The sequence below is a fragment of the Plectropomus leopardus genome, chromosome 5, assembly GCF_008729295.1.
Source record: "Plectropomus leopardus isolate mb chromosome 5, YSFRI_Pleo_2.0, whole genome shotgun sequence".
Classification (NCBI taxonomy): domain Eukaryota; kingdom Metazoa; phylum Chordata; class Actinopteri; order Perciformes; family Serranidae; genus Plectropomus; species Plectropomus leopardus.
The window spans coordinates 13,889,399-13,916,842 of record NC_056467.1 but is presented as its reverse complement, the minus strand read 5'-3'; the positions used below and the strand labels follow the sequence as shown (position 1 = coordinate 13,916,842).

The 27,444-nt window shown below is 38.0% G+C and overlaps 2 protein-coding genes across 3 annotated transcripts; both read right to left on the bottom strand.

Annotated features, from left to right (window-relative positions):
* Nucleotides 1–1,906: 1,906 nt before the first annotated feature.
* On the bottom strand, nt 1,907–16,209 carry LOC121943060 (ras-related protein Rab-38-like). Of its 2 annotated transcripts, XM_042486435.1 has the most exons (4): nt 16,173–16,209; nt 14,559–15,012; nt 8,661–8,941; nt 1,907–2,987 (listed from the first exon to the last, which is right to left on the bottom strand). In XM_042486435.1, exons 2-4 carry the CDS (start codon nt 14,755–14,757, stop codon nt 2,832–2,834), a joined length of 636 nt encoding a protein of 211 aa, XP_042342369.1. In that variant the 5' UTR covers nt 14,758–15,012; nt 16,173–16,209; the 3' UTR covers nt 1,907–2,831. The 2 variants fall into 2 exon arrangements, with proteins under 2 accessions (XP_042342369.1, XP_042342370.1); XM_042486436.1 differs by lacking the exon at nt 16,173–16,209 and having other exon boundaries at nt 14,559–15,070.
* Nucleotides 16,210–16,613: 404 nt separating this feature from the next.
* ctsc (cathepsin C) lies at nt 16,614–26,140 on the bottom strand. The gene is given in 8 exon segments (XM_042486437.1): nt 16,614–17,487; nt 17,715–17,947; nt 18,790–18,921; nt 21,338–21,460; nt 21,731–21,879; nt 23,622–23,775; nt 24,458–24,622; nt 25,827–26,140. Coding segments are annotated over 8 exon segments (1,383 nt in total). The 5' UTR covers nt 25,987–26,140; the 3' UTR covers nt 16,614–17,220.
* Between the last annotated feature and the right edge of the window lie 1,304 nt (nt 26,141–27,444).

Here is a 27,444-nt window from a genome sequence, read left to right as displayed (position 1 = left end):
GAGCCTGAGATGTCTTAAGAGAGACAGTACTGGAAACAAATTCTTTGGTTCAGCACCAGAAGATTTTTGAATTGCATCAATTTGAATTTGTCATGCTTTCAATGCTTTGTGCATTTAGCAGAAATGATATGGTGCTGCCTGATTTTTAGCAACCTACTTTCAAAAATACTACAGCATTTATCTATCATACAGCTTGTTAGTGATTTCGGCTGGAAAAAACGGGGATGTCAGTCACATGGTCACAACCCAAAAACACTATCTGCCTAGAGATGTGAAAACCCTGAAATTGGTGTTCATTTCACCAGGGACCCTCTTTAAATAAGATTTCCTTCCCTGAAGCGCCTCTAAATTTCTGCTGTTTGACTGGTTGACTCGTAACAAAATATCTGGATCTGGTCATAGGGACACAGACATGGTCGAGAGCTTTCTTAAAACAAGTGGAATAATAAGGACATTAATCCCACATCAAAACAAAACCCACTGTACATTTATGTTAGAAAAGGTAAGTTTCAACAGAAGTTTATCCCATTGCATAAGTGTAACACTAATGCCCATCTACTCACCAAAGTGTTTTCTTTTCTGTTGCTTGATAAGATTTCCTCTCAGGATCATGTGCAAACTGTACTTAAAGAGGACTCAGTTTCAAGTAATGACGTAAACATTAAATGTAATTTCTGTCAACAAAAACCTCAGGCTTCAGATCCTTCCCATACTATTCCTAACATTTTTTAAACTTTTGAGACACGTTGACGTCAGCTCATAACTAACAGGGTGTGATAGGACAGCGTTTTCCAAACCTCTCCTTGAGTACCACTTGTCCTGCATGTTTTAAATTTCTCTCTGCTGCAGCACAGCTGAATTAAATGATCAGCCTGTCATCAAGCAGCTTCAGGAGTTCATGAGTTGATCATTTGAATCAGTTGTGTTGCAGTAGGAAGAAATCTAAAACATGCAGGACAAGAGGTACCTACTTGAGGAAGGTTTGGGAAACAATGTTCTAGTAGAGGCCCAAAACACAAGCATCAACTTGAAAATGAGCACAATAGGTTCCCCTTCAGCTGACAGCTCCTTTACTCCTTATTATGTGTTAATTTGTTACACCTGTGTGCGCAAGATGATTTACACCCTCAACATTGCTAGTATCATCAGCCAAAGTGATTAAAAACATCTGGGTGTGCAGACTATAACACATAAAATCACACACAGACATCGGTCGGTATAGCTCCGTTTATTCATATGAACATGTTCAAAACTGGATATATCTTTGGTTCTATAATCTGTCTTACTATACTGTATATAATATGTACATGTATATATATGCAATTATCCCATAATTACAAATATTACAAATATTAAACAGTGGAAAATAAATTATAAAACCACTGAATTCAAATGGAAACAATAGACTTATCTTTGCTTCAAAATGAAATTCTTTAACACACAATTTTTGTCAGTATTTTGGATACATTACTATGGAAATGAGTGGAATTCTACCACAGTGATGAAAAGTAAGGTACATACCTTTAAGTACACTTATAAATGTAAATATGAGCGATTATATCTAGTGAACCCAGAGGAAAGGAAAATTCAAAATAAAATCTCTTCCTTGTCCAGCCTATGTCTCCTTGACATAACTAAGCTTAATTTAACATAAATATGAGATTTTGACCATTTTCCCATACTTCATAAATTAACGTAAGATCTTTAAATGCTATTTTTTTCTCTCTGTACTGATCTTTAGTTGCTGAAATAATCAGCTCTTGAGGTAACAGTAAAATCAAAAAGAAAACACAGTTGACTTATAAATTAGCCTATAAAATTTCAAAACTTTGTCTCGTGATCAAATTCAAGTGTCAACTCTGTGTGTTTTATCTGTTCTCAGAGAAACTTCTGAAAAGCCTATGAGTACAGCAACTCCTGCTGATTTATTCTTTTGCTCCTTATTTCTTCTAGGGGGGCTTTAGGAGAAACATATCAAAATTTAATAATCTCCAAATAAGAAGCTGATTTATTTCTGATGAGACAAAGAAAAAAATATGACTCACAGTTTTTTCTCCTGGGGAGACATAAATAAAATGGTTTGTATTAGAAAAGGCACTTAAATAACATCAATATAATCTGCTATACATTAGTGGAGGTGGCAGATGTGCAAGAGGTAAGACAAGAAAAACATAACCAAATGAAACCATATCTAAAGAAACCAGAGCTAATATTCTATTTGTACTGAAATTGATTTGCTTTGGATATCTGGAGGAAAAGTGTACATATATTTGCTTTTTGCCCACTTATTAGCCCAGAATGACATGCGAGAAACTAAAAGATGCTGCTGGGGACAGATGAGGAGAAAATAAAAGCTGAGACAAACCCAGGCACATAAAAAAAGTCTTGGCAAAAGAAGAAGGGAGAAAGAGAGACAATTGGTGTGGTTTGTAAACAGAAAATACATCTTCAGACCTTTGTACAGATACACTGTGATTTGCTGTGATCTCTCTGTGCATGTGTTCATTAACTGTGTCTCCATGGTAACCGAAGTGGCAGTGTTAAGGCTTGAAGTCGCCCAGAGGGTGACCTTGCCTTTGACAAGTGCACACAGCTGCATCCATCTTTTTTTCTGTCTTTGTTTCTTGAGCCAGCTGCCTGTCTGTCACCCCCCGCACATCCAATAACCCCACCCCACCATAGCTACCAGACAGGAAAAGAGTTGACACCCTACATGCTTCCTTAAAAAAAAGAGAAACAGTCAAAGTAGTGCTCCCTCCATCTCCTGCTCACAGACAAACTCGACTTTGTGTGTAATGAGATACAAAAGGACATCCAGCTGTCGGAGGCTGTTACTGGGATCTGAAGCAGGAGGAGCATGTCCCGCCTTTGTCATTCTCTAACTGGGGGGTAATGGTGTCAGGGACCTCTGATTGGAGCATGTCGTTCTCACTGGCAATGATGTGTTTCACCAAGCAGTTAGCTGCTTCATCGATGTTAATGTTTTCCTGAAAAGGGAGGAAAAAGAAGAAGACACAAATAAAAAGAGAAATAGGGGTATGACCGGGTGGGGGAGAAAAGAGAGGAGAAACATTTTCATGAAAGGAACTAATAACAGTGCCAGCGCCCAAAAAAACCCTGTGGGAGCAGGTGAGTGAACCAAATGGACCATTACTAAACTGAGTGGACAAATGACGCACCAGCCAACAGTCATGATGTGAACACAAACTGAAGAGGGAGTTTAACATAAATTTCTCCCCAGCTGCAGCCACTGTGTCTCTGTAGAGAGGGCGGTGACAAATGACATTACAGCCTCAGCCCTTCTTTACACACAAATACAATGTGATGACGCGTGATCAAACAAGTGTAACATGTGACATCTCTATATTGATGATTGGAACAATATAATTGCGGTGTCAGAAATACAGAAAGAAAGAGATGTTTGTAAAGAATGTCTGCATGTGCAATATTACAAATTATTCTCAAATAATTTTGTGCCTTACATGCTCTTGATAGAGAAAATAAGTGTCTCCTCAGTTTGGACAATTTAGTTATACTCTCACAGTAGATAAAATGCTATGGTCACATAGAAATTACTATTATAAGAGGTGTGGACTTGAGTCAAATGACTTGGACTTGAGTCAGACTTGATAGACAAATTGTTTTGATATGACAAAATCAGGAAAATACTTGATGCCTTCCTGTTACCCTCAAAGATTAGAACATTTTTAGCAAATTTTCAAAGTGTGCCTTGATTCAGCTATCATTAGTGCTGTTCAGTTCACTTAGGTCAGCTCTTAGTTTGAACTTATCTCACAGCATCTAGTCCGGCTGCAGGAGAGAACCACGAAGAACTAACTTTATGTTACTGAGCGCCAGTTTGAAAAAAAGAACAAAAAATGATTTGCAGTATGGTAAATGTGCAGATTGAAAATTACAGAGTGAGATAAAGCAGCCTTCAACACACTCATTTTACCAAAGAAAGACAAATTTTATAAAGCATTCATAACTTTTGTACATTTAATTTATTATTACTGTGTTAAAATGCCATAAAATTTGGTGAATAGCGTATTATGACTTTTTTAGGACTCGAAGCTCAAAGTTTAGGACTTGGGATTTGACTCTGTCCCACCGTTGCAATAGAGACATCCATATACAAACCCATATTAAATGTAATGATTAATTTCTTGAAACTTTTTTCACACTTATCTGTATCACACAAAATCAAACGAAATTAATCAAAAATGATTCCTTTGGTACTGAATAATGTGAAAGAGTGTGTTTTCTGTGACAGGTGAGTAGCTTCAATATGATGTTAAGAGGACAGAATGAAAAATGTATCAACGAAATATAGTTGACGCAATTTTCTAAACAAACAGTACTAACAACAGAAGGATTTTTGTCTTCCTCAGACAAATAAAGTGCTGCTCATTATATTCTATTATCCTCATTTTGTATATTTGAATAAGTTACAACTTATATAGCATTTTTGCACCAATGCACATACATTTCTCTCTGTTTGTTTTTTGATTATGTCATTTTAAAAATGTTATTTATCTTTAAGGACATGTCATGCAACAATGATCTGGAATTAGTTGTGATTATGATGCTTCTTACACAACCACAATGTCTGTTAATGAAATAATTAATGCCAAAGAAACAATCCTGCAAAACTAGTCTTGCCTGATTATTCCTATTCAACCCATTAAAATTGAATTAAAATGCAAAATGACCATTCTCAACAGCATCCAGAGCTCAACTAGCACCCATACAAAAGATTTAGAGCCTGGGTGAAGCTTAAGGCTGGGAGAACTAGATAAATGGCCCTGAGTGTCAAAGTGAGGTTCACACGAGGAGAGGACCAGCAGCGAGTATTAATGAGATACACACACACCCACACACTCTCTTAATATGTGATGCAGTAGCAGCAGAAATGCTGAATATTCATAAGATCTAACAGTGTGCTCAGTAGGATGTGACATGGTGCCGTCTGCAGCTCCCTGAGCTTCTTGCACACACACACACAAACCCCCTCTGTGTGCCACGCCGTGATCTATCAAACTTACAGTTAGATCTGGAACAAGAGATTCTTGTGCATGCAGAACGCATGTAGCGTTGTTTAAGATAAAAGTTTGAAATCATACTTCTGGCAGATTATTTTGCAGTGGACTCAGAGTTTGCTAGATATCAGTGTGATTCATAATAGATACTATGCATTCTTTCAGTGCAAAATACTTTAATTTCTTGTGCAAATGACACTTGAGGCATCAAAATGCTCATCGCTTTATATCCAGAATCAATTCCTATTTATATTTATGGTTACGATTATGACGACTTTTGGCAGGGTTTTATAAAGCAAAGAGGTGCATGAGCTTCAGATTCTACAGTGCACACAGAGTCATTGGTGCAACCAGTGTCATCGTTTTTTACACACCACCTCACACTGACAATTAAAAAAATATATCACGTGACCAAATAAGCTGGTATACCCACCCCTTTTTTTCTCTCTTTGTTTACAGTATATGTATGTACCTATTAGCCAAATAGCTATTGGAATATAAAGAAGAGTATACCCACTTTCTTCTCTGTAACTTACCCATCTGCTGAGTAGTACCAGCCACCTCATCAACTACCATGGCACCGCTGCACATGACTGGTGATGGCGCTTTAACAGTAAGCTAAGTCTTTCAAGTCCTTTACTGGTTTATTGCAGGCCCCAAGGAAATGCACCACACTTTGAAGCCAGCTATACATAGCGGCCAAATCATGTAACACCGTGCTGGTCCTTCCTGTGATGCAAGGGGGCCAAAAAACACAACCCTTTTTCCAATAGACGTGCAGTAGGAAAGAGACATCTGTAAATCAGCGGATACATTTTTTGAGCCTCAAAAGCCCACAACTCATTTCCCTATTGCAATTTGATCCATTTGGTCCAAAAACATTTTAAAAGTCAAGATGAAACACATGATTTAATTATTTAATCCTTATTCAACATTGTGGAGAGCTAAACCGGAAGCTTTCATAGGCATGAACGTGGCCCCACCTCTAACGCTGTATCCAATTCTCTTTAAACATCCATAGTTTATTGTCTTAATTTCAGCTGCTCAAATCTTTAATTTATATTTGCCACCTGGGATTGGCCTTTGAATAAAGGTGCATATCTTCCAATTGGATCCACAGACAGAACTTTGTGGAATGAAAAAAAAATAGCACATAACATCTTAATAGATTTATGTAACCAAACTTAGTAGAAAGACACACACACACACACACACACACACACACACACACACACACACACACACACACACACACACGACACAAATAGATAGCCATGTCCCATTTCATAACTCCTGAACCGGTTGTCGCAGGAAAGTATCAGTGAACTCGTGACAACTGCTTGTGAGGTTTTGTGTGTGTGTGAATGCATGAATCTGTGGATGCATGTGTATGTGGTTACAACTATTGCGAATTTGCACTTAGGGCTTCTTACTTATTTGAACAGATAAACCTTGCACATGAAACAACATGACTGTCTGTCACTTCCACAGATTAAATTTAAAAATATTTTCTGTTAACAATATCCTTAAAAACTGAGAGGACTGTGCTGTCTTTGTGAGCAAACGCTCTGAGTACTTTCTATTGTCTGCTTCTTGCAGTTGTGCACCTCCAATTGCTACAGTGAAAAGGAACAAAACAAAACAAGAGTGAGTAAAATCAAGTCAAGTTTGACTGCAGTTATTTGTACTTTATGAGGATAACTGTGTGTGTGTGTGTGTGTGTGTGTGTGTGTGTGTGTGTGTGTGTGTGTGTGTGTGTGTGTGTGCAGCCGTGCATGCGTGTGTGCACGTCTCAGTCTATTTCCCTCCCTTACCATCCATCTGTGAGATTCCTGCCTCACATTCACTGTCAGGCTTGTGTTGGTGTCTCCGTGCGTTAGTGTGTAGGTGGGTGAATCCTCAGCTCATCTCACAGTCAGAGTTCACTCGCCACATTTTTTCATTCTTGTCTGCATCAATGAGTCTTAAATTACTGCACGTTAGTTTTTAGGTTTAAAAGTTTCATATTTTATCATTTGTTGTGTTTATCTGTGTACTTTGTAGCTCAATGAAACACTCACATTTAGACACGAAAGGCTACAGCTTTCTATCAAACAATCAGACATAAAAATGGTGTCAGCCTTCTATCTTCTAACTATAACTCTGGGAAATATTTGTCTGTTTGTGGAAAACAGTGGACTGATATATTTACTCATCAATGCTGGACACCTTTCCTGGATGAAACTGCTGCAAGTACAGCTGACCTGAAATAACACAGTGGAAATGTCTGTTGCAAGACTCAGCTCTGCTCATTGACTGAGGCAAATCCCGAGAGGAATGAAAGTCTGTTGAACTCAGCGCTTTTAAAGGAATACTTCACCCATGAAATGATCATTTGTATGTCAGTTACTCACCCCACGTTTCACTGAATCTGTGTCCTTCCTGTTCAAATGTCCATCTGACTCTCAACCAGCTGTATCAGACCCAGAACCTGATCCCCCTGTGGAGACGCTTCCACAGAGGCACATTCAGGATGTGAAGAAATCCTTTAAAGGAATTCTTCACATACAAAATGACCCTTTCTATATTAATTACTCAATTACTCACCCCATGTTAGGTTAAGTTTGTGAAGAAAACTTAGTTTTCTATGCATGCCTCCATGCTGAACAAAGAATCCATCCGACCATCCATCCATTAGCTGTAACTGCTTTATACTCTTAGGGTTCATAGGCCTGGAGCCTATCTCAGCTGACTTGGCCAATGGCGGGGTACACCCTGGAAAGGTCATCAGACTATCCAGACTAACCATTCCCTCACATTCATTTGATAGCCAATTTAGAGTAATCAGTTAACCCAACCTGCATGTCTTTGGATTTTGGGAGGAAGCCGGAGTTCCCAGAAAAAAAACATTCTGAGACGGGACACCATTCAAACTCTGCACAGAAGGGCACAGAAAGAATCCATAAACAGAGAAAATTCTCCATAGATTGGAGTAAAAACGTCCAACAACAGCAAAACATTATCAAAACATACGTTATAGAACTCTCATACAATTCGTGCAGCAAAATCCAAGTCTCATCTTTCCAGTCGTAGGCTCAGTACTTCCTAAAAGCATGCATTTTCACTAAAACCATACTATATAGAAGACTTCAACAAAACTAATGCACGAAGAGCAGTGCGCCTGGGCAAGCATGTGCGTTTGAACTCTGCCTGCGCATTCAATCGATCAGATTCATCTGAGAATCAATTCATAAAGAAAAATTCTCTGTTCACCGTGGAGGCATGCGAGAAAAACAACCTTTTCCTCACAAATTCAGCGTAACATGGGGTGAGTAATTAATATAGAAATGGTCATTTTGTGTGTGTCGAGTATTTGTGTAAAGAATTCTTTCATACCCTGAATGTGTCTCTGTGGTAGCGTCTCCACAGTGTAATCAGGTGTTGGATCTGCTACAGTCCAGCTGGTAGGGAGTCAGATGCTTCTCAAAGACACTGAACAGAAGGACACACCTGCTTCAACCTCAGAGCTCCTGTTGATGGCCACTCTTTGTATCCACAGCAACCATCCTGCTAGCTATGTTGCTGCGTTTTATTTATGTGTGTGTGTGTGTGTGTGTGTGTGTGTGTGTGTGTCATTCTCACCTTGGCGGACGTCTCGTACCATCCCACAAAGCCGTTCTCCTGGCAGAACTGCTCCATCTTTATTCCGTTATTGGTCAGAACGTCCCGGCCCTGGTCACATTTATTAGCCAAAAGCACAGTGGCTACATTTTTCCCATTGGCAAGTGTCAGTTTGGAATCCAAGTCCTCCTTCCATTTGGTGACGGCCTCAAAGGAGGCGGGCCGTGTGACGTCGAACACGATGAAGGCACCCATGGCCTCGCGGTAGTACACACGGGTCATGTTGCCAAACCTCTCCTGACCTGGATGACACACACAGACAGGAGCACAGATACACAGAGAAAGTGACTGTAATTTTGGATCTGGTGTAAAAGTGTAAAGACACGTTATACTTCTATTGATGCACATAGAGAAATTCATCTTTTGTTCCCCTTTATATGGAGATCAGCTACATGCTGGCACCAAAAAAGAAGAAAGTGATACCTGTCAATGGTGGAATTTAATTATTAAATACATTAACTCAAGTATTGTACTTAAGTACAAATTTAAACTACTTGAATTTTACTTAGGTATTTTCTTTTGATGCCATTTCATAGTTTTACTCCACTACATCTTTCTGACAGCTGAAGCTACTTTACAAATTAAGATTTTTGCATTTAAGTCATGAGAAAAGTTTGCAAAATATGATGATTTGTTATAATTTAAATTTAATCAATCACTCAATTAACAGGAAATTAATTGCCAATTATTTTATTAAAAATGTAAGTCTTCTTCTAGTTTCTATTTTTATTTTTCTCTAGAATTTAATTTTTGGGGGGTGTTTTTTATTTCTATTTTGAATAATTTGGAGGTTTGGGGGTGTTTTTTCTTTATCTATTTAAATAATTTAGAATTTTTTGGTGTTTTTGGTTTTCATTTTTAAAAAAACGTATTTTTTTTATTTTTTACAAAGATGATTTGGGGGATATTAGGTGTTTTGTTTATGTTTTTTTTGTTTTCTTTAGATTTTTAGAACTGCATTTAGTAATTTTACTTTAAGTACTTTCCCCCCTAATTATACTCACTTACTTTTACTTAAGTAACATTTTCAATGCAGAATTTTTACTTGTAACTAAGTATTTTTGCAGTGTGGTATTAATACTTTACTAAAGTAAAGGATCTGCATACTTCTTCCATCACTGATGTTTGTTCACCTCAGCAGCAAACAGACATGGAGGCATGCATCATCCCATTTACTAATTTTCATGCACCACGCAAGCATTCCCAACATACCCACCCTCTCACACGAATTCACACACACATAATTACATGCATATTTTTTTTACTGTCAGAGCTGCAGAAAGAGAGAGATAAGATGAAGGTACAGATAGAGGCAGGATGGGAGGAGAAGAGAGGAGTCTTTGGTGAGTTTCTGCCTGTGAACTGTAAAAATTCCTCGGGGTAAAATTAATTCGATAAGCTCTGTAGGAATGTTGTATCCACACAGATTTTTCCCATCCACAACGTCTGCTAGAGCACCATCAGTGCCAGCCACACAGTTCAGTGTGTGGGCAAAACACCTTTACTCTGCTGACAAAAAAACATCTAAACTGATCCTTCCAAAAGCAGTTTGCATTGAGGAGAAGAGGAAATGAGTTGTATTAATTACATGCTTCTGTGTTGAGGCCCATATGAACATTTGCTATTCACCTGGGGCCTCATTACAGCAACTTTGTTAGTCTGAAATCCTATCATATCTTAGTTTAGGATGAAATTTCCGATATTTTTTTATTGCAGAAATATATTTCCTGCATTTAAAAGAGAATCCTATCTTTTCTTAGGTAGGAATTTAGCTATTATCCAATCGTCTTAATCTGGGAATTCCCTGAGTTGGGACAGCATAGACCCTGTCCTAAATTCAAAATAAGCACTGCCAAAACTGCTTGACCATCTCAAGTACCCTACAGGTACATTAATTAAAGACAGGACGAGTACTAATTGAAGAATCCAATTTACAGTTATAGTTAGGATTTCCTAACCTGTTTAGATCTCCATTATGTTCCAAACACATGAAAACAATAATACAATCAGAATACTCCTTTGTGCATTATTTTTTTCTGTCCATTCCAAGAATATTAATGCAGATATCACGTAGTAGTAAAAATAACAAAACATGGTCCTATCAGAACTGCAAAAAAAACGAGTTTTTTTTATTTTTCATGAATAGTTAGCTAATATCAATGACTAAAGTGATGCTTTAAAACATGTTGCGTGTATTTTGTATTGTATTTCTCATAACTACTCAGAATATACTCAATTTTTGAAATATCTTCCGAAATCAGTGTGTTGAAAACCTCCCAAGATTAATGTTATTTATATATAATCAATAAGTGGCATTATGAGCTGACTGTATCATTAGAAAATCAAATCAGAACAGTATTTCCCCATTCAAACTTAATTTACCTATTCATTTTCCGGTGACACTTAGATCCGTCCGTCCGTTCCAATGGACAGAAAAAGCTATAAATCTTTGTGATATTTTGACATGTATAAGTAATATCTTACTTTAAACACAGTTCAAATTATGTACTTAAATAACATGATTAACAGACCTGCATTGTGCCATGTGCTTCTTCCTTTGCTCACAGATGGTCACACTTACTAAAAAGCAAAAAAGGCTCTACTGCAGTCCACTTTAGATGATGTAGCCAGCTGTGATTGGCCTACAGACATCCAATCAAATAAGCTTGTGTATTTGGGTAAAGTCAGATGACAGTAATCGTAGATTTAGACATCCTAGAAAAGGTATGTCCATTGGAATGTATGGCGGGGTCTGAACAGGTTAAGTTAATAAGAAGGTCCTATCTTTGACACTAAAGTTTAAGATTGGACAAGGAGTTTGAGATAGTTTTCTGTAATGAGGCCCCTGCTCTCCTGCACAGGTGGATCAGAGCACAGGGTCAGCTGCAGAACAGCTGGGAGGACGTGCGTCTTGTTCAAGGACACATCAGAACAGCAGAAGAACCTTGTTTTTTATTAAAAAGACACAAAGTTTAGTATCACTGTATACCAAGTAAAAAAAAATGTTTCCAGCTACCTGTGTGAGGCAACTTAAACATATTCATGTTTTCTGGACAATGACCTAATAAAAAATATTACTCTATAACATGAAATATTCATGATTAAATATGTTCAGAAAAAAAGATAACTTTAGGAATTACCATGAATGCTTATCTGCTTCTTTGGGACTGTGTGGGTGTAGTTTGATCAGCTTTAATGCATGATATCACCTTTTTAAACTAAAATGGGTAAAAAGAACACAGACAAAAACATGAATATAGAAATATCACATGTAAAACAAACCAAACTGTTTATCTGTGGTAGAAAATTGCATGTTAATGTGTAAACTCTAATAGTGCTGATAGAAGCTGATTGAGAAAGTATTGGGGGCCTTTAAGGTTACCTAATGTAGGGAGTGTTAATGGCTTCATTAATAGGGGATTAAAGGTCTAATTCAGTCAAGATTACATAGGGCCGAGGCCAAAGACATCAAGTGTTTCTCTGTACCTTGCCTGCAGCCAGAGACTCCCCTTTGGCATGTTTATCTATGTGATTTCAAAAAACCTATCAGTAAAAACCCCCCAATAAGCACAAAACCAGCCTCACTCATATCTTAATGCTATATACCCGAGCAGTAAGCCATGTCTCCCTGTCATCGAAAAATGGGAGTCAAAAATAGAACAGTTGAAGTTAGTATTTGTCCTGGGAAATGCACAGAAACAGCAGGTGATTTATTACGTCTGTGGCATGAGAAAACTTCGGTCCATCACCAGATCCCCAAACAAACCCACAGTAGTGCTGGGTAAAGTCTGTTAAAATGGAGACATAACTATTTTTAAAAGGACATTTGATCCACATAATTGCTTTGTAACCTGTGTATTTGACAAATTCTTTAAATGTTGCCTTCCAAACTAAATTGAGAGTACATATGATATTACAATGTACAGATTATGCAGTTGTAATATTAACAATCCAGGCTTTCCTACGGCTTCTGTAACTTTAGGGCGAGTGCAGGGTGCACATGCAGTTTAGACCTTTAGCAGTTTTCTCTGAGGGAGACACTCTTCTTGATCCACAATAAAAGCTTTCTGTACACAGGAGCCGGGGCCTCAAATCTCCCTCACATGAGTTTGAGACACATGACCGCTTGCGCTCATTGGAGAAGGCGCACAGGAGGGGAGAGAACAGCAGGTCAGAGGATTCCTCTAAACCTCAGCCGACATTCATGTGAGATGAGACCAACGTAGCCTTTAGGTTTGGTATTTTACCCAGCAGCATCCCACTCAAACGCCTTAATTATTTCTGCGCCCGCCAAAGGCAATCGAAGCATCTTAAATATTGACTGAGAGAAAGACGTTAGAATATTTCCTTTGCATGGAACATATTCTCTATTTTCTTATAAAAAAGGTCGGCTCTGATCTCCAGATCTGAGTGGGCGAGTCATATCTGAACCCAAATAAATGCATTCTACATGGTACCAAGTACAAATTTAAAAAATGACAAAAAATACAAAGTATCCTACATGTGAGGAACGTTATGCAGTTCAAGATTGCAAAAGTCACTGGCGGCAAGACAGAATTACTGTTACTGAATAATTGCATCTATGTATGAATGAATAAATTCATGAGTAACATGGATTCAATCAGCTTTTTTAAACTCATCAAGACAACTTAGATGTCACTACTACATTGCCCCACAGAATAAAATAGATTTAACAAAATTATGTTCATGAAAGTTGAAAGGTCATAAATATTTTATGAATTTAACGTGAAAAAATGTGAGATAATACTAATGACCCATGTGTGATTGTGGCACCTCAGTTTCAGACTGTTTTTCTGTTTTATAACTTCTCGGCATCCTTGCGTGTGTAAATAAAGAGAAACATGTACTTGCCAAGTGATTTGAAGTGAGTAATGCCAGCAGGTCAGCTGCTGCACGAGGAACATTAACCCCAGATAACAACTGTGACGAAACGGTCTCATGCTCATTCCCTGGATCACTGTCTCTTTTGTCACAAACCTCAAACTATCTGCACATCTAAATAACACAATTCTTTGAAAGTCAGTGATCCACATGACATTTTCTCTCAGGCCACCGTACATGACTTGAAACAACTTTTTGCCTTTACTGAGGGAAGAAGTCTGTATTTCCCCATTTGAGCAGCTGACCTCTGATAAATATTTAATTTGTGACTTGAAAAGTTTTCTCTAATCTAAAATGACATGGAAAAGGATGGGCATTAAAATATTTTCATAACCACCCCATTGTGAAATTGTAAGTCAATTCATTCATTCATGTGATCTTCAAAAAAGAATAAACAACATGATTTGAAACATTGTTTCCTCCTGAACTAAAGCTTAACACTATCATTAATGAATTTCCAAATGTAGCCTTCAGCTAAGTTTACTTAAAAGGCGATTTTCAATTAACTGAGAGCATTTATTTAATGATTAATTTAATTAAAACAATAATTATCAATTATTAATAAATTAATAATTTAATGTCTATTAACAGAATGTTCCATTTTTTGTTTAATCTGAAAAACAAACAGAAAATAAATAATATTTACCAAGAAACTAATCCATCTAGGCTACTTTTGTCCAGTGTGACCTGTCATATGGGCTAACCTAAAACTTAAAAAAAATCCCCTTTTTATTAATTTTTTTATTTCTATTATTATTCTTTGAAAGATAGGCTACTGTATCAGCTGATGTCCTTGGCAGTGGTTTTCTACAAAAATAAAATCTGGGTAAATGAAAGTAGTTTAAGTCACGGAAACTTTCTGAGAATTTCAAATTTCTTATCAGGTTTCCATAATAAACCACCACACTTGTTGCCCTTCTGTAAATCTGCTTTTTGATGTGAGTGTAGAAGTTGTACCTGCGATGTCCCACAGCTGCAGACGCACCGTCTCCTGGTCCCAGTTGAGGACTTTGAGAGCGAAGTCCACCCCGATGGTGGCTCGGTAGTTGGGGCTGAAGTTGTGATGCACATACCGCTTGATGATGCTGGTCTTTCCGACCCCGAGGTCTCCTATCACAAGAATCTTATAGAGATGCTCCTTGTGGTTGTTCTGCATGGCGACCGAGGAGGGCGAGAGCTGAGCATGAATCCACAGTGTTGGAGAGGGCCGCGGAGGAAAGGGAGGACGCACAGGACAGTGGACAGAGGACTGAGGAGAGCTGGGAGTGAGAAAGCGAGAGCAGAGGAGGAGGAGAAGTAACGTAACGCCTTGGCCTGCAGAGGGAAGTGGAGCAGGGACGTCTGGACCTTGTGACTCAGGCAGGGGAGCAGCCTGGGAGTGCCGGGGTGCAGCCTATTAAGGACATGCAAGCTGGAGGAGATAAACACTTTTTAAATCTTAAGCACTTAGATGACTTACTTGCGTAGAAATAGCATAACAGCGTTACAAATGCTCAATTAGAAGTAAAATTCTTGCACTTGCAAAGTAAAAGTAGGCCTATTGTAAACAAATTGTATTAAAAAAAAGCGCGGTAAAAAGTAACTACATTTTCTTTAGTGTTGTACTACTCAACCCTCTGAAACCTTGATCGACATCACTTTTCCATTACTCTCAGACGCTTTTCACAAATACTTAAAACTTTGAACCCTGAGCAATTTGGTTTGATTTCTGTCAAAAACAGAGCGATGAGCAGTTTGGCAAGAAATATACCTCAAATTGCAAGAAATTATAGGATATAGGAAAAAATGTACAGAGAACTATATTTAAATTAATATTTTATAAGTGTTGCAATTATACATTTAAAATTATTTTAAGAGAATTATAATTTTTTTGCCATTTTTTTTTCTTGTTTCTCATTTTCACTTCTCTTTTTTTCTGGTAATCTTTTACTTACTAAATAATTTCTTGCTAAGATTTGGCTTATTTCTTTCAAAGTTGGTCATTGCCTTCTTTCCACTTTTTTGAAAGAGATCAAGCCAATCTGTCTGGATTTTAAAGGGTTAAGTACAATTTTGAGGTACTTCTACTTTATGCTTCTGTATACTTCTTCTACTCCACATCTCAGAGGTAAAGACTGTAATTTTTACTCCACAACGTATATTTGATAACCTTGCAGTCAGATTCATAATACAAACTATAAATAAACATTTTTTTTGCAACTCACTGTTAGCTACTTTTATATTTTCTACCATTTAGTGAGCTAGTTTTTATAAATATAAAACTTCATCGATCCCTTGCTGACATTAACAAGTGGGCAGTAGGCCAATAAATAATACAAAATATAAGCTTCACCTTTACCAGCTGCAGCATGTAAGTGACATACACATTCATGCATCACTAATTACAATCCAGTGATATATTATTCTAAAATGGGCCTTTCTGCATAATGAGCACTTTTACTTTTTGTATTTAAAGTGTTTTTGATGCCACAGGTAAAGATTTCATTGCGGGACTTTACAGCAGAGTATTCCTACTCTTTGGTGTTGCTACTTTTATTGTAGCAAAAAAAAAATAAAAATCAAAGTACTTACAATTCAGTAAAAGTATTCATTGCAGCAGATTCTGTTACTGTATTAATGAGAAACATTTTAATGTTATAGGACATTATGCATTTAAAAACTGAATCTGCAAATTAGCTGTCAGATTAGTGCAGTGACATAAAAAGAAAGTCTCTCTAAAATATAATAGCATTAAATGAAAACACTCAGTGCCTCACAAACGAACTTAATTACAATACTAGTAGTTGATTACTTTAGTCAGAAAATTAAAAATGTACCCACATAAAGTAGCTTGTGATGGTAAATCTTTTTTTCGCTACTTTTCCTCCTTACAGTAAGTTATATTGTTTCACTCTCATAGTTTTCTATAACCTCATTGTGCATTCCTTTGTTTATTTGTGAGAATCTTTGCTTCACGAGAGAAAACTATCAGCCGCAATCTGAGATCATCTTCCATCACATACAAAGAAAACATTTGACATTTTCAAATGCTTTTATTCTGTCAAATGTAAAAAAAAACTAACAGTGCAAATCAGAATAAAAAGGCAGTACAACCAGTAACATCCCTTTAGTGATCGAGAATTCTCTTATAAATGCCCCACACAGAAGCATGGCAGTTATGGTTTCAATTTGATGCAAGGACAGATATAATTTTCCACTGTTGCTTCCCTGACAAGGTCCTGCATCTGACAGGCAAAACACAAAACACTGACTCCTGTTTCCAGTTCCCTTTAAGTAAGAAAAGATTACCCTTCATTATTTGTCACAGCATGTACCGAGGCATTTTGATTTCAAGTTTGTGTCGGCAGTTACAGCTTGAATTAATTTGTTCATAAGCAGCTAATCAGTGATTGGTGAAATGAGGAAACATTTTTTTAAAAATTAAAGCAAAGTGGTTGTCTGGCATTCGAAATCCATGGCATCGAAAGAGCAGAAGTTTCCTTCCAAATCAAATCTGTAGATGGTATGTGTCAAAACTTGTGTTTTTCAATAATGTAGGATGAATAGATGCCTAATTTTACAAAATCTACAGTGGTCGGATGTTAAAACCACTTCTTCCTTTCATCCTGAGTTTACGGCTCTACAGTTTGGGGATGGGATTGGCTGTGACTGCAATGCTCTCAATGGCACACTCGTCACTGCCCCGGCGGATTCGGAAGTAGCCATCCTCACCCCAGCTGGTGCTCCAGCTGTTCTTGACAATCCAGTACTTCTGTCCGGTCTTGTGGCAGCGACCATACCCGACCAACAGCACGGCATGGTTGGTCAGCTCGAAGGGATTGAAGGCGTCAGCGAGGCCTGTGTGGTGGTAGATGCCCTCCTTATAGTGCATGAAGTCAGGGTAGACCTGTGGAAAGATGGGGACACTTTATTTTAAGAGCTTTATCCTTATTTCACTGACCCTTCAGTTCAAGTTGATTTCTGCAAGTCACAGTAGCTGAGTTTGGGCTAAAAAATTAAACAGCAAATTCTGACAAGTTAAACGCAACTTAAACTCTAAGCTGCATTGACAGAGCAAAAAACACACACTGTACGTGTAGAAATAGCAGTTAGAAAACGGAGCAGCTGTTGTACCTCAAAGGCCACTCCCATGGGTCCATTTTTGACCAGTTCCAACATCATGGCCGCCTCACTGCAGCCGCCATAAAATCCACCAACGTAGTTGTACTCCGCGGTGTAAATGCGGCCACAGTTTTGAGGAACATCACACGGAGAGTCTTTCCCGACATATGGAAAGCACGACTCATCCACAATGCCAAAATCCTGTATAAACTTTCCAATCAGGTATGGGAACCCGCCATCGCAACCTTAAAGGGGAGAGAAAAATATTTAGTGGGTGTGAAATTCTTAATTATCATTGTCAGGAAATGTTTTTGGAGGTTTTCTCAATTTTTTAACTGATTAGAATCTCTTTTGTGGTCCAAGATGGAAAAATGTAAATTTTCAGGACTCTTCAAAATGATTTTTTAAATGGCACTAATCAATGCAGTTATAAAACGCTTCATACACCTTCTGAAAAACACTTAAGCGCCACTTGTTCTGATTAGAAATGGCAGCATCCCAGAATTTTCTACATACAGCAGTACTGCACTTTTCCATGATGATCATAAAAGAATATTTAACTAAGTAGGTGAGACTGAGGGCCACTGTAACGCTTATTTGGTTTTTATGTCATGACTCAAAAACCTCTTGAGCAATAGGATACAATTTTTATCAGGGCAACTTGCAACATGTGTGTACAAGTAATTCGAGATTAATAACAAACAGTAAAAAACAGTATTATTAATAGGGCTTCAATTAATGAATATTTTCATCATCAATTAATCTTACAATTATTTTCTCAATTAATGGCCTGCTCTACGAAACGTCAGAAACATCCAGTCCAGTTTCTCAAAGTCTGAGGTGCTGTCTCTAAATATCTAGTTTTAAGGGTTAAATCAATCAGATATTTGGTTTAATATGTTATAAAAACAGAGAAAAACAGGAAATCTCTATATATGAGGGGCTAAATACACCATTGCCCCCGGTCTCCCCTATATCATGCACATTTTCTAACTACTGCCCGATTGATATCTGCAATATTCTGCTATTTTAATGTAAAAACTAAGTGATATGGTCAAGTCACAAGATTTTAGATGAGTTACTTTACCTTGAGAATACTCCGAACAGGAGACTACATGCTGGGGACTGAGGACAGGAGTCTCACTGTTGTTGGTGAGGATTCGAATACGAGCTTCCAGCATTCCCATGGTGGCAAAGGAGTAGCAGCTTCCACAGGATGCTGAAACACAATGTCAAAGATTTACACTTGAGTTAAACACACAACACCTCTGACACTGTCAACAAAATGGTCCAAAGATAGTCTACATATAGGGATATAAAAGCCTAATAAACTGGTAACTGGTGATGTATTCTTGAACAAATGTGCCATTGCAGTGCACAGTCAGCGCTGAAGTTTCTGTGATGTTCCTGCCCTAGTATACCTTTCCGCATTGCTTCTAATGCATAATAATGAAGCAAGGCACGGACACAGATACACTCATTAAAGTCACTGGTTAGAGTCAATAATGTGAGACTCCAGGTTCTCAATAAAATGCCCCGCAGAAACAAATTAGGTCAGAGAACAGAGGCTGTGGGGATTTGCAGGGTGGTTTAATTGTAGTAATGATTCACGTCAGGGTGACAGTGAGAACAGTTTTCATTTAGGTCCAAGACTTAAGTCTCTTAAGACTAATAAGATGTTACAACTTTAAATTAGAGATCTGTGCTGGTGGGAAAACTCTGCCATCCAAATATTTTAAAACATGATGTAATAAGTTTCTGATTAAGAAAAGTTTGTCACGTTCTTATAGGACTCATTATGAAGCTTTAAAAGGAATACTTCAGCCATAATTACCTACCCCATGTTATGTTGAATTGGTGAAGAAAACATTGGGTGCATTTGGAATCGCACACTTTTCTGTTTTGTCAGTACTGCAGCTGCCTTTACAAAGCATGTACTGCTGCAAGCAGTGTGCACACAATTGGGAAATACTACTTTGTCATGACATTGTGCCCTAAACTTTGACTCCATATCTGTTAACTTGGCGATAACGAACCCCATTTGCTGAGCTCGCTAGAGACAGAGGTCAACCTGCAGAGCTCTGCGTTTGTTACTTTGCAATATATGTAGTGTTGCAACTTTAAATAAATGCACAAATTGTAGATTTCACACAAATTCAGAAGTTGCATTTCATATACAGTGTCAATATTTTTTCATATCTATGTCCATATTGTTAATTTGTTCAATTTAACAATTAGTATTCCTATAATTACTATTTGACTGATCATCAGCCACTTGAAGGTGCTGTAGTCTGTCATTGTGGCCTCTGACTCTTGTGAAAATCAAGCTGTCACTGTTTCGCAGCTCAGTCGATGCAACAAATCTTCTGCTGCGCAGAGGACTGTGGATCAGAAAAGCCAGAAAAGGATGCTGGCTTGCAAAGTGAGGCGTGATGCATAGGATGTACTGGCACATACTGTATCTTTTTCTGGCATATTATATGGCATGCTAGTATGGGTATTAGATTGCAGTTTTTCCCCCTTAAATGCCTCCACATGGAACATTGAATCTAAAAAAAAAATTAGAAAATTCTCAATGAACTGGAGTGAAAGGGGGGCCGTGTTTACCAAATTATTTCAAAACCCCCATTTTCAAACTCGCCCACAATTCTTGCAGTATTATCCAAGTCTCATTTATCCAGTTGTATGCTCAGTACTTCTCACACTTCCTCATACAAGTGGTGTGCCAGGGCACATTTAAACTGCCAGTGAACTCCACTGAGCAGAGTAGAAACACACATGCATCCAGGCAAGCACTGAGCATACAACTGGATAAATTAAACTTCAAATTTACTGCACTAGTTGAGTGAAAGTTTGTACACAGATGTTTTGATCTAGTTTTGCCGATTCAATCATTTTCTCAATTTTATTGGATTCCCTAAATAGATTTTTTTTCTCCGCAAATTCAAAGTTACACAGGGCAATTAACTGCTATGAAAATGATTTGTGAAGTATTCCTTTTATTTGCTACAATGCCAGATACACCTGCCTCTTCCCTTGAAAGTCACTGCTGGGTTGCCTGTGATGTTAAGACACAGGCAGACCTTTTCATCCTCAATCACACCCAATTTTTGTGAAGTGAAATGGAACCTGCAAAATCCACCTGACTCGAAACGCTGAAGCAAAATAAGCTCCGCAGAACTGCACAGTGGCTTAGAGGGCTTCTATTGAGACTCTCCAGCCCTCTCCAGATCCTTAAACCCAGCCCTACAGAGGCCCTCTCAGACACTCAAACTACTCAGCACGCATAATCTCTCCACTCACACACACCAGGCTGTGCAGAAACACAGGAGGAGAGCAGAAAGCAGACCCAGGCCTGCCAAGAGGGAGGCAAAGTAGCTGGCGAGCTGCTGTTCACTGTCTGCCCTCACCGACAGCTGCTCAAGTGTAAAAGTGCAGCTTTGTCTGCTTCCTGCAAGTCTTCTGATTGATTAGATACAAATTTCTAATATTCTGTGTGCACAGGTATAATACAGTTATCTGTCACTTAAAAGGTGGATTTTTTTTTTTTAGATGTTTCGAATGAACCAACTTTGCACTCAACAGTAAAAATGACTGAGCTTAAAGGTTTCTGCGGGAAAGAAACTGAATGTCACCTTGGTTTCGCACAGGGCTGACAAAGTTAACACCATCAATGTTTCTCCAGTCCCAGTGCTCCGGGAGAGCTGCCGCCATCTTCGCTAGATTAGCATTCACAGGCATCGGGCGAACACGCCTAAAGCAAAAGCAAAGAATCACAAGAAAATGACACAGACTGATATAAGAGGACATGTTATCCATTTTAATACTGAGAAACAATGAAATCATCTAAGGAGTCATTGGTTCAGATGTTGGTAGTACTAGTATACCACATATAAAAGCAGTTTCAGACATCTCCTCGACTAGTTATTAATTTTAGGAGCATAAATGACTAATTTATGTGCATTAATGTGTTTTCCTCCGTGGTAAACAGTAAGAGAAATGCAAGTAAATACTCACGCGGGGATAGATACGTGAGGCGGGCCCTCCCGCTCGATACTGCAGCTGCTTCAGAGTGTACATCTCATGCTCTGGGTAGGGTACTGCCTTCCAGGATTTCTGAACAGAGTTGATGGAATCAATGAAGTCCAGGTTGTGTTTGTATGGCTTCTGTTGCAGCCTGGAGGGTGAAAAATGTTACACATAAGCTTTTTTTTTTAAAACAGGGGCTCTTCTGCTACACAAACAGAGGAAAAAAAAGACATCACAAGCAGCTGTTGAGTTGATTTACAACATGTTACCAATGTTAGCTGGTTAACGTGACTAACGTGACTTAAGACTTGCAAAGATGTTCTCCAGTTATTCATACTGATCTGAAAAAAGTCTTTGCAAAGTGTTTTCAGGCTAACTCAGACTCTTCCAGTCAGCAACTACTACACTGAAAGTTCACAGAAAGGACAGGCCGACTCCCAACACAATACAAGTTAGGTCACGGCATCCTCTCATGTACAGCAAACTTAATTGAAGTCCAGCCTCCACAGGCTTGTTTCAGTAGTTACTCTGAGGTAAACTATGCTGGATTGTTTGCTGATTCGTTTGTAAACACGCTCCCGAGTGAGAGTAAAAGCCAACCCCAGTTTCGCTCTCGTCTGGCATTACGCCTCACAATATTTGCATTTTTTTCCAGAGCTGTGTCTCTTGGATGGCTACGGCTTACAGTCTAGCACCTGGCTGCTAACTTTTTATAAAGCCCTGACCCCACCTGAGAGCTGTGAGCCCATAAACATCCCAAACATGGAAAATTAACAGAAAATACAGACAGACAGCAGTCTCTGGAGAATAATACAAAGCTACACATTTCTAGTTTGTATGTGATGCATGAGAGGCATTACATTAGTATGAGTCTATATACATTTTTTTAAACCCTGAAATAACAGGTGCAGAGTTTCACACCTTATACTGGAAGAGCGTGTTAGTTATAGAGAGCTCCCTGCCTGTGAGGAAAAAACAGTTTTGAAAGTGTAAAGGCATTCTGCCCAATCCTTGACCCCCCCCCATACAAACACACACACACACACACACACCTCAAATTCCTGTGATAAGCTTTATCAGTCAAGGGACAAACATACTGTAAACAGTAAAACACCTTGGAACACTGTAAAAAAAAAAAAAAAATTAAAAAAAATAATAGAGAGAGCTGGGCTAATCTGAATTATTTTCATTATGTCAATACTAGTAGAATCAAATGCTGGAACAACGATGAAGACAAATGGAGAACTTAAACTGGGTAAATGTTTTCGAACAAAATATACTATAATTATAATAATTTATTCATTTTTCTTTGTTTGATAATTTTATGGTGTTTCGTGGTTGACTTGAATGACAACAGTGGATACCACTGATTAACCAATCTAAATTAAAAAAAAATATATATATATATATATACACACACACTCAGATTCCTAGACATTCAAATAAATTTGAATCGACTGAAAACCTATAACTTGATAAAAACTTGGCTTCAATACAACTGGAACCAAAAAGAGTCCAAGAAGCAGCTTTATGTTTGCCAGGAACTGAGTCAAGACTCATTTCTCAATTTAGACTTTGTTGTATTGCCCGGCCTGCAACATTTTGTGCTTCAACATCAGATTTCTCAGATGTGAATTCAGATTCCTGGCCCATTTCCAAGGCTGAGGGTGAGCGAGGCTAACTCAGTCAGCATCAGAGGAGGAATTGAAAGTGTGGATTACAGCCGGGATGTCAAAACTGCAGAGTGCAGGGAAAGCGTGGATCAAAAAAATACCACCTGCGCTGCTAGTCTTTGTATATCTCTACCACTGGTATCTTGCTTGTGTTTGTTTGTTTGTGTTCTCTACTTTGCATTTTGGAGGATGAACCAAGCAGTCATTATGTACGTACCTGCTGCTCATGAATGGTTTGTAATCTATTCGGGGTGGCGCTGATTTCACTCTCTTCCCTACAAAACAGGCCCAGTTGTTCCCCAGAACATCATGGACCCACCCTGGCAGGGTCTGGTCACAGTAGCTGGTCACCTTGGGGCCTCTTCAGTGTACTGGATGTGTAGTGAGACAATCACATTAGAGGTTGTTGTCCTTAAAATACTTTAAAAAGCAACTGATTTAAGATTAGATTATTGCATATGATGGAAGACTTTCAGTACATTATTCACAGAAGTTTGAGAAGGAATTCAGTTAAGCTCAAAGTCTAAAAACAAACATAAATATCTCTTTCACTAAATCCAGTCTAAAAAAACGGGGAAGTGAACTTAGACATCAAAAATAATAACTGGTTTGAAGAAAGATGGACTGTGATACTTCCTCAACTCAATGTGGGAGGAACAGGAAACACTACATGAAAAAAAAACCAAACTTATACATAGTTCCTTACTCATTTCAGTCTGGCTTAGTGTACCAAAGATATGCATATTAGCCATCATATTAGATAAGGGCAGAGGAAACTGAGTGATCGTGAAATTAAACCACAAATGTCAGAGAGTTAAATGAGCTGAACTTTTCACATACACAAAGTTTGTGATTAGCTGGGCTAACTCAATGAAGTTTAGCAGTGCATACAAAAGGCAACTTATAATTTAAGAATGGGATATTAAAAAGCATAATGCAAGCATGTTAAATGGGCCACATGGACTTGACCACCAAGGGAATTGCAGATTTCCCCATTGTGGGGTTAATAAAGGATTATCCTTTTTTATCAGCATCAAATACTGAAAATATCACTAATCTATGCATTTTTTACCTTGAAAAATGCGAACCATTTGTACCCATTTATGACCACTTCAAAGCCCTGGTTGTAGATGATGGTGAAGAAGCCGGTGTTTCCCAGCTCATCTGTGGCTACAGACAGTTTCTCCAGGGTCACAGTCACCGTGCTCTCCCCTGTAGCTGAGGAGGAACACCACAGCATGTAAATGTTGAACTGCAGTAAATGATCCAATTTCAAGGTCAACTCCATTAACAAAGACTAACTAACACTTAATTTTATGTATCTGGTGCATTTTAATGCACTAATGTGTGCTTTTTCTGCATCTATTGTGTTGAGGTCTTCAACTTCACCGAAATAAAGTATTCGGCTACATTTTTATGTCTTTAATTGTCAATTTGTTTGCTTTATTTTTATTTACTTTCCTTTTCTTTTCTTTTCTTAGCTTAAGTATGTGGTGCATCTGGTGTCACTGCTAACCATAAGCTTTTTATATGATTGTACCGTTAGTGTGATTTCGTTTTCATATTTATTTCTTTCATAGCCTCTTTTAGGGGGTGAGAGGATAAGGGGAAATAATAAAGAAATAAAGAAAACATGAAAAAAAATGGAAGAAGATGATTTCTTCCATTTTTTTTTTTATGTTTTCTCCCCTTTGCATGGTTGGTCTGTAATTTTTATGCCTTGCATTGCTCTTCCAAAAACAAAAAAAAAAAACCCCCCCCCCTCAAAAAACAAATATGGACTTAAACACAGAAGAACTCTACTCATTTAGACTAAAAGAAATTAAAAATTGATCAATTAAATAAAAAAATGTTTGTGGCAATTAAGACATCATATACTCAAATTTAGGACTATTAAATGATGTTTAAGGCCTAACATTCATAAAATTTAATTTAAGGAATTTTAAGGACCTGCAGACACCCTGTGTTAGGGTAATGATAGATACTGACATGAAAATTAACATAACTGAATTGAAGACATTTAAAGACTTTTAACATTTGGTGCTTTGTAACAGTGTTAGCTAGCTTTAAGCTTATTTTCATCTGCAGTCATTTGGCAGGTCACAATTTAAGCATAAACACAAAACTAATGAAAGGCATCAACTTGCAACAATAAACACAATATCAGCAACAAGAGCATGCAGTAAAAAGACACTAATTTAGGATAAATATGCATTAAGTATACACCAGAAAAACAAACAGAGGAAGTGCTCAGTGAAGCGTCAGGGAATCCCCTATTTTAGTCTCTGTCCGACCTGAAAACTTTCTTTCAGCAGGCCCAAACATGTCACATGATTTCCACACTGCGATACTGACAGACTACTTCCGTCACCTCTGACCTGTCCCATGATGTGAGCAGTTTATAATGTACTGTGATCTTTACCTTCAGCCGAGCAGTTGATGGTCTTGTCATGTCCTCCTTTGGACAACTGGAACTCCCATGTCCCCAGCAATTCCTCATAGCTGCAGTTGGCTGGTGTGTCAGCCCAGGACCCTTCAGCCCAAAGCAGGAGCACACACACGAGCACGCCGCTCAGCCTCATCTTCACACACACAGCTAGCTACACACACACGCGCGCACCTTGAGAACTACACAGCCAGATCTGTGTCTTCTGATAAACACAACAGTTTGACCCCTGCTGTCTCTCCGCGCCACCTGCCCCACTAACTTCTGTTAACCTTTGTCTCCTGACTGCTATTTATGCAAACTTTTAACAAAGACACACAGTAAGCTACTACGGTCAAGATAAGTAACTGAAGCGAAACAGCGCAACGTACGTGCGCACAAGTAGCTACCAGTTGAGCCGGCTAGCTAACGCGCTTGAACATATTTTGAGACAAAATAAAAGAGTATTTCCAAAAGTTTAGCTCCTGTGTATTGATTTAATTGTATGTATACGAGTGCTCAGAACAATATACGTATCTTATCGTGACTTTTGAACTCGTCCTCTTCCAGTCTGGCTCATATTTTCAGCAAACAAGGAACAACAGGGCGGTGACTCTCTCGTCTTTCACAGTCCTTTGTCTGCTCTGCTGTTTGGTTTCGTTTTCCTGGTCATATGACCCGCCAGCTGTGAGCATGCGCAGTAGACACGAGAAAAGAACCGCTGGTGTCGTTCGTTTAACTTAATGACGGTAACATCTGTGATTGGAGAAAAAAAGGTGTTCATTGACTTCTTTATTTCAGCTCATTATGTAATTATGTTACCTTTAAGTGATATTTTGAGTTGAATATAAACAATATATACAGAACTTGTGCTTGCTGGTTGCTCTACTTGCTTTCATGCTCTTATTTATGACCTTTACATATGCTTTTATTTAGATTGTTTTTATCTGTTTTTATGCTAATGCCTTTATCTTGTTGCACTTCAAATGTAAAGTGCATTACAAATAAATTTATAAATAAATAAAAATACAATTATTATTATTATTATTATTATTATTAGATTATATTAGAGGTTATTTGTAGGAATCTTAAAAGTGGTGTCTGAAGGTTTTTTAAAATTGCTGAATAATAAAGAAATAATATATAAAATGCAAACAATTGTACAGATAGATGTAGTAAATTATATTTATCTTATGGAAAAGATTACTTTCTGTCTTTGCCTTCAGAAAAGTGTGTTAATTGGGCTCAGCTGGGTGAAATATGTAACACCTTTACAGCCAGATTTATTGGATAATATAATTGTTTATTTTTTGTCACACTTCTATGTGGTTTTTCTTGGGACTCTTCCTTTCCAAATCATGGCCCTGGTGATTTAAAGTGGTAAAATAAATAAATAAATAAATAAATAAGGCAGTTTCACTCTAAGAAATCACAGTTTTTCTGACTCTCAGGTTACAGAGGCGCCTTAGATAGCCTTATCTAGAGCCAGTGTTTAAATTCAGAGTTACTCTAGAAACAGGAAGGGGCAACATGTTGGACTCTGTGCACGAGGATCCGCTTCCTATCGTCCATACAGACAGATCTCTTTCAATCAACAGCTCATTCTAAGATAACA